At 52.2% G+C, this 7,204-nt stretch overlaps 3 protein-coding genes across 3 annotated transcripts; 1 reads left to right on the top strand and 2 right to left on the bottom strand.

Moving 5' to 3' along the window:
• Window positions 1–243: 243 nt before the first annotated feature.
• TRAVEDRAFT_18279 (uncharacterized protein) lies at window positions 244–1,289 on the top strand (the record flags this gene model as incomplete). The annotated part of the gene is made up of 4 exons (XM_008036539.1): window positions 244–486; window positions 540–584; window positions 721–994; window positions 1,051–1,289. 4 exons carry the CDS (start codon window positions 244–246, stop codon window positions 1,287–1,289), a joined length of 801 nt encoding a protein of 266 aa, XP_008034730.1.
• Window positions 1,290–2,017: 728 nt separating this feature from the next.
• TRAVEDRAFT_18278 (uncharacterized protein) lies at window positions 2,018–3,367 on the bottom strand (the record flags this gene model as incomplete). Its single annotated transcript, XM_008036538.1, has 5 exons — window positions 2,018–2,330; window positions 2,396–2,618; window positions 2,674–2,953; window positions 3,002–3,185; window positions 3,246–3,367. 5 exons carry the CDS (start codon window positions 3,365–3,367, stop codon window positions 2,018–2,020), a joined length of 1,122 nt encoding a protein of 373 aa, XP_008034729.1.
• Window positions 3,368–4,279: 912 nt separating this feature from the next.
• On the bottom strand, window positions 4,280–6,806 carry TRAVEDRAFT_18277 (uncharacterized protein; the record flags this gene model as incomplete). Its single annotated transcript, XM_008036537.1, has 13 exons — window positions 4,280–4,411; window positions 4,516–4,543; window positions 4,817–4,867; window positions 4,922–5,059; window positions 5,096–5,145; window positions 5,209–5,319; window positions 5,380–5,530; window positions 5,589–5,817; window positions 5,878–6,179; window positions 6,225–6,316; window positions 6,373–6,489; window positions 6,535–6,660; window positions 6,726–6,806. The coding sequence occupies 13 exons, from the start codon at window positions 6,804–6,806 to the stop codon at window positions 4,280–4,282; spliced, it is 1,608 nt and encodes a 535-aa protein (XP_008034728.1).
• Between the last annotated feature and the right edge of the window lie 398 nt (window positions 6,807–7,204).

Below are 7,204 nucleotides of genomic sequence, written 5' to 3'. Positions count from 1 at the left end.
AAAGCAGGAAACCCCACACGCTTTGCGGCAGCATCAGGGAATCAACATCGCCCAACCCCTCACCCCTTTTCACCTATCAATCATCCGATTCCCGGATAGCATACGACAACGCATACAATGTCGACGATGGTGGCACCTATAACGAGCTCGCCAAACCTTACGAGGATGATGCACGTGCTCGTTTGTGATCCCAGCATGATTCACCGCTGAGCTTATGCATTTCAGTACGATCTCCAGCCTGACATGGAAGTTGATGCAAACGGGGAGTTCATCGACAGTCATGACAATGAACTCGAGCGCGAGCCGACACCTCCACCTGCTCAGGTCAAGCGGCGTGGACCCGGGCACCCTCCTGGCAGCGGCCAATCCAAGGCTTGCGCCAAAAAGCGCCACGGCCCCGGTAAGAAGACTCAAGCGCCGGACGAAGGCGATCACGATGGCCCGGGCAATGCGGAAGATGAGCCTCCCACTAAAAAGGCAGGCACCGTCTGCGTCTTCTAAATCTCGCATGGCATTTCTAACCCCTATTTGTAACCCAGGCAAAAACGGCGGTGACCACCAAGAAGAAGAACGCAGATTTCGACGTAGGTCCCATGGGCCACTACTCTTGTGCTCCCTAATTGACCCACATTTTTCAGGCACCAAGCGACTAAGCGCACCGCCTCTCGCTGCTCAGCAGAACCCTGAAGACCATCCCACCGATGGCCACTGTTTCTCAAGGGTCCTATCGGGACGGCCCTCCGTCTGCTCCACCTAGAGGGACTGAACACCGCCTCGGAGATGATCACCCTCTGCACTCAATGCGGTTACCCCGCCCTCGACCTGTTCAAGGTCCTCTGCGACATCTCTCCCAACGACCCTAACCTGGTTATTGCAGCACTGGCCCCAACCGTCGAAACACTTCAGGCGCTCCTCGACTTTGCTGAGGCTAATGTGTTCCGCGATGACACAGACCTTGCGCCATTCCACCACACCTTTGAGGGCTACCGCGGCGGTCAGTAGTACCGCACCAGTGGCTGCCCACCCACACTGACCCTCCAGCCATTTCAGACATTCTGCCTGGCATACAAAGCATGCAGCAGCAAAACCCCGTCCCCCACAACTTTGTCGAGGGGTCCTCGCGCGATGGTGCAGCGGCTTCTGAGCCGTTGCCCGAGGCGCAGAATGTGCACCAGGCTCTGCCTCCAGCTATTGATTTTGATGATGGGTACGCTCCAGACTCTGAGGAAGAGCGCGCGGGTGAGCAGCGTGTGCGCGATTCGAAAGGTAAAGAGAGAGCCACCAAATGATTGTTCAAGTCCTTCCAACACGCTCGCCCTGTCTGTACTTTTAGTAGATATCCCTGTATCCAAAACCGTCTGTAGCTCCTCTGTACAATATATTCCCCATTCCCACTGCAGCCTTCACATCACAAAGAACTCGATGAACTTACAGCTGTCCTGCAAAACTACGCTGTCCGGTGACAACTCTATTTCTCGCCCTTCTCACAAGTTCTCCTCAGACCGTCACCACGCTCTGCCGCTTGTTCTACAACCACCATCATGCCGCCCCATCTTAGAGGAACCAATGCTGTGCGTCCCACTCTCTTCACTCACTCGGTGTACCAATTGACCCCACTCGGGACATCACCGGCAGAATGCGACCACACACTTAGATATATTCATGTGTCAAGAGCTTGCACGGCTTGCACGGCAGCATCCGGAAATGACCTCCAAACAGCAGTACCCATCTCTTGCGCTCATCCTATTAAATGCCATATTCACATTCTGTACAGATGGCAGTCTGCCATTACCGCATGGGCCATTCGCGCGCACGGTCTGTACCACAATGACACCGGTGAGTTCATACACGCGTAAACACGCGCATATACTCACCTTCCCAATGGCACACAGTGATGCGCAGTCAATTCTCTACTCCACACAAGTGATTACAGACCCATTGAGCCAGCGATACGATGTAATTTACGCGAAATAAAACATGACACACCGAGACCAGGCAGCGTGATACACCGTAACAATCAGTAGCCTCCGTACGCATTTGGAAGAGCCTCCCTGACCACCCTTGCCTTCCCCTCATACACACTAGCCCCCTTGCCCTGGTACACAAGTGAGCGAACAAGCATCTCGTGTAGGCGCTCCGCATTGTCTGGGGACAGGCGCACCTCGTTGACCATGACGGCTATGCCGGGCAAGACTTGAATGCTTTGGTTATTGGCACGGCACCATTGTTCGTACTTGTGCAGTGTCCCGATGGTCACCGATACCAGGTAGTCCAGGTGGTGACGACCGTAAGTTGCCATGTTGTAGCCCTCTCTGTAGGCCTCGTCTCCTCTGTGACGTGCATATAGTCAGCTATGTTAAGCTACACATGCCTCGCATACATGCGAAAAACTCACCGGAATGCATATGCCAGAGTGGATGCCGCGTTCAGGTTCTTGGTCTTCTGGACCCACGCCACGGGGGACAGGAGGGGATCACACCCGCCGTGGAATATAACAATCGCGGTCCTCCGCTGATTGTTGCCTGACAGGAGTGCTTCCATGAACTGAGTGCCGCCGATGAGTTTGTTCTCGGGAAATACATCGGACCATCTCACCGCTGACAGTGGTACAGCGAGGTCTGGTAGTGTGCCATTAGTAATTGTATCAGACAATCTGGCATGAGTCCTACGTACTGGTGTCCAGACCCTGCACCTTGAACGGTGGCAGGAGTACATTGATGAGCTGTGGCCAGTGGACGGGATGAGTGCGGTCATGAGGCCAGGCAACCACTGACGAATTCATGGTGGCGTGCACCACCGCTTTGAGGCCGCTGTGGATGTGTGCCAGTATCCCGTGGAAGTACGGCAGGGCGCGTGACTTGGGGGACTTTGGATTGAGGGCGGCAGAAGTGATAGTGAACACTGAAGTCAGGGAGGCCCTGAGAGGGAAAGGCGCAGGCAGGGCATCCCTCCGCTGCACACCATAGTACCGTCCACACGTACGCGGGCCGTTTCCACTCACAGCGAGCTTATAGTGATGTATCTTGGCGTTGAAAAATGCGTCCTCTGCACCCTGTTTGCGCATCTTGTTTGTGTAGAATGAGATCAGGGTCGTGAACGCGTAATTGATTGTAGCCGGTGCCGGGGGGAATGGGAGGGTTGCTCCAATGGAGGCCACGTCATCTAAAAGATGGTCCAAAGAGTAACTTGTGCGCATACAGTCACCCATCAGTCCTGTAGAGAGTAATGCCAGATGAAGAACTCACTTGACAGGCATGTTCAGCTCATAATTATCTATCAGCCAGCTTCCGGTGGCAATCAGTGGTATCTTGAGCGCCCTCACTCGCCCGACCACCAGATCGCCCCAGGTATACTCCCCACGGTCCATGGCCTTTTGCAGGCCTTCTTCCAGCGATCCAAATTGCAGGTTGTGCGCCATGCGCCAGATGGCTGGCTGTGTTTTTGTAGTCACATAAAAGCCGTGTGCAGTGGACGTGATGGCAACCAAAGAGCAAGCCGCATTCTCAGGAGTGCTCCTCATGAGCGCATACGCAATCTCCAGGAATGTCTGGCAAAAAAATCATCACCACGTCTTGATAGCCAGAATTAAAGTGGTACCCACGTCAAAGTTGATCGATCCAAGCATGGCAAGTATGAGTGTTGTGAGCAAGATGGTGGAAGTGCACAAGAGACAAAGGTCAGCATGATCAGGTGCCCGTGGTACATCAATCATGTGATCCATATACCTCGAAGTGTCTCACGCCACGCGCCCCTTCTCTCTCTCCTCTCTACCTCTGTTCATACATCCAATGTGGCGCATAAATCCCCATCATTGCAGCACTTTCTCATCCATGGCAACCAACATAGCACAATCCGCATGCACACCCCTGCTCATAGACAAATTGGCGGCGGATATAGCACACCAGTTGAGGTGCGGTCCAAAGCACATTTAACGCGACAGAGCCTCATACATCTTCTCAGTCCCTACAGGTTTGGCCCTCTGATAGTTCTGCAACTATGCCGACCTTTATTCTTAGTGTCAAAGTTGCATCAGAAGCCCTAAATGCGCTCAGTGGCTCGCAGCTTGCACTGGTGAGTCACATGCGGGTAAGCTTCATTTACCATGTCGCTAACCCACTCTCTTGACTCCCTAGTCGAATGCAGAATGCATCAAAAGTCTGATGGCATACAGCAAGCCATACAAGCGGAGTATGCATGGGAAGGATACGGAACCGGAGGATGCAACCGTGGCAGAGGTGCGCCAAGCGGCCAACCTGACATATCAACTTTCCTATCCTGCTCATCTCCAGTGCAGGAAGAAAACTGTGATATCGAGCCAAGCTTTGATGTGAAGACTGCTCTTGCCAGGACTTCTACTGCCCAAATGGTGTCCGATGTTGATACGGAGGATGCAGTGTTTTGTCTGTGGGGTCTACAAATGGGGCAGTGGCAGATCACTAATATGTTGGGGCATGCACGCCTGGCCTCCGCGCTTGCTTCAGGCGACACCCTACATGAGACCAATCTCGTCCGCACCCTGGTTTTCCTGCGCTCAATGGAAAGTCTAATCACATAGCAGCCCGCTGTACCACTCATAACAACGCAGACATTGTTCATTATCCCATTATGTAATACAACATTGAGAAACCTCCCCCTTCAGAACCGTGGCCATGTCACACTCCACGCCTGTAACAGCCCCCTCTGTGACCCCTCCAAATATGTGAGTGGCTTGGATGATACATACGGGTGATGTCGCTCCATGTGAGTGGCCAGTCTGTCTTGGCTGGGGTAGGTCTGCTCACGATACTTGATCGGTCGCCACTTCTCCATCACGCACGTCGGGCATGGGCACGCATGCCATATGTTCTCCTCGTAGTTGATCAAATGGCTAGAAGGGACCATCAGTAGGTTGACACCTATATCAATGTTTGACTGTCCATACCTCATGAACTGCTCCCGTGATACCATCACCCCGTTGAGGTAACTACCCTTGTTGCCATCTCCGCTGACGCATACAGTCTCCTGGAATTCGTTGTCTTCTTCTGCCGTGCCATCCTCCGCCTCTGTGATTGCCTTGATGCTGCACAAAAGGGGGCCCAGACCTTCACCGTCTCACTTGCGTGCAGCAATGTCATCCAGGTTTGGCTGTTTCGCTTGCTTGTAGGCCTGCTGCAGTCATTTATGATGGTACCATGTGCGCAAATCGGAGAACATGTGCCATGCATGTACCTGGATGTGACAAAGAAGTGCGCAGTGGAAGTCATCATCTGCATCATCGTCTTCTGAGTGTCCTGGATTGTATTGCTGGATAAATGCCTCCTCCGCCGGGAGCAGTGAGTTCTATACAAGGGACCCATCATTGGTGAGGGTGGTCGCACACAATGAAGTAATTGGACTTACCATGACTTGTTCCAGCTGAGTCTCGTCACCTTCACCTGAGAGGTAGAGGCAGAGCGAAATTTTCTGCATGTACAGGAGGCACAACTCTTCGCACTGCGCAAGTGCGTCACCAAGTGTGAGCTTGACACTGGTCTCTGGCATCTCAGTGGGGCTGCACATAATGTAAGTATCCATTCAAGATGCACAACAGCAGGATAATCACCACGCACCGAAACAGACCGGGCTCAAATTGCGAACTCTCACCTATGACGGTTCTCTTCTCATTGTACAAAGCCGCCACCACGATATCCACCTGTTCAGCATTGTTGGCATAATGGTCAAAGAGTGTTGTCATATCTTGCTTATGATGCATCATCGCTTTTGTGAGATCAGCACCCAAAATTTGTGTCCAGGTGGTTGCGGTTGCGTGACGATACAGGTATGGTGAATTACCCTCCCCTGCAAGGATCACTGTCAGTGTGTCCACTCCGGAGATGAGATTTAGATGAAGCTACTTACAGCCTAGGCCAGCTTGCTCACAGGTACGATGAAAGTATGTCAAATGCACGTTGTAGGGCAAAGCGCGATCCTCCTGTGTGCCATACCCTCTCGCTGTTCCTGCTACAAAAAATGGCATCTCCGTGACCTCCGGACGCCAGTGTATCACCCAGTCTCTGCCTGCGATGAGATCGGAGAGGCACATGTAGTCCAAGAAGGCCTGATGGTGCAGCACGACGACCAACATGGGTAGGTCCAACATGTAGTGGCTTTCGCTGTGCGCAGAACATATTCGGAATGTTTGCCTACTGGGTCCGTTGATACTTGTGAGCAAAAAATGAGGACAACATACAGTGTGGTTATCACACCTCCATGGCTCAAATCCATGTCTGCCTTTCCAGGCAACGACCATGAGGTCCACCGCAAATGTGCCGTCCTCGAGTCTGATCACTTGCACGTCCTAGAGAGGATGTGATATAGTTACTCTCTGTATTCGTGATTGACCAAATCACGTACCTGGTACCGGGTATACCACGTGGGGTAGTAGCGCGTGGCCAAAAAGGACCCAGGACGGCAACCTGTGTACAGGTATAAGCACCAAAGTGCGACTTGTTGCAGTGTCTTTATCCATAGCTGTGTTCAGGGTCGTGGGCAAACACAATCAACGCATACACTCACGTAGTCCATGCATCTGACATTGCTCAACGCCGCTTCGATCATAAGCTTAAGCTTGCCTGCTCCAAAGTATTGCTTGTCTGTTGTCCGCCTTGGCATATCTTGCACACTGGCAACATATTGACAGAACTAGATATCAAGTATTGGATCAATCTGAGCGGGTCATCTCACACGAGAAGATGCAATATGCGTACCTTTGTTAAGGACACTTGCCATGATTCTGTCAGCTGCTGGTCAAGGTGTGCGCCCTCCACATTTTCAACCATCTGCTGCATGTTAAAGATATGCACGTCAGGAGGGGACACGCCCACTCATGAGGGAATACATATCCCAACGCAAGGTCATCAGACTATTGTAAGCCATCTTTTTACTCTTGTCCCGCATTGATTCAGAGCATTCCACTATGATTGCAATGAAGGCTTGGACCCGTTCTGACAGCCAATTTAGTGCATAATCCAAGAGGGATGTTGGAGAGGGATCATGCACCTAGGATCTTCTCGGAATCAAACTTGCGCCCTCTAAAATCCGACCAAACCGAGTCTTCAGCCTCGTGCATATCACTGAATCTGGCTACGAGCACAGCCTGCCGACCCGATGTCACTTTAGCCCATGCGCAAAAGGATTTCGAGCTATTTATGAGGTAGACAATCATCTGCTGAATGTCAGCGCTGAT

This window comes from Trametes versicolor (assembly GCF_000271585.1).
Source record: "Trametes versicolor FP-101664 SS1 unplaced genomic scaffold TRAVEscaffold_3, whole genome shotgun sequence".
Classification (NCBI taxonomy): Eukaryota; Fungi; Basidiomycota; class Agaricomycetes; order Polyporales; family Polyporaceae; genus Trametes; species Trametes versicolor.
Note: the sequence above shows the minus strand (reverse complement) of the source record. Positions and strands in the feature narration are given on the sequence as shown.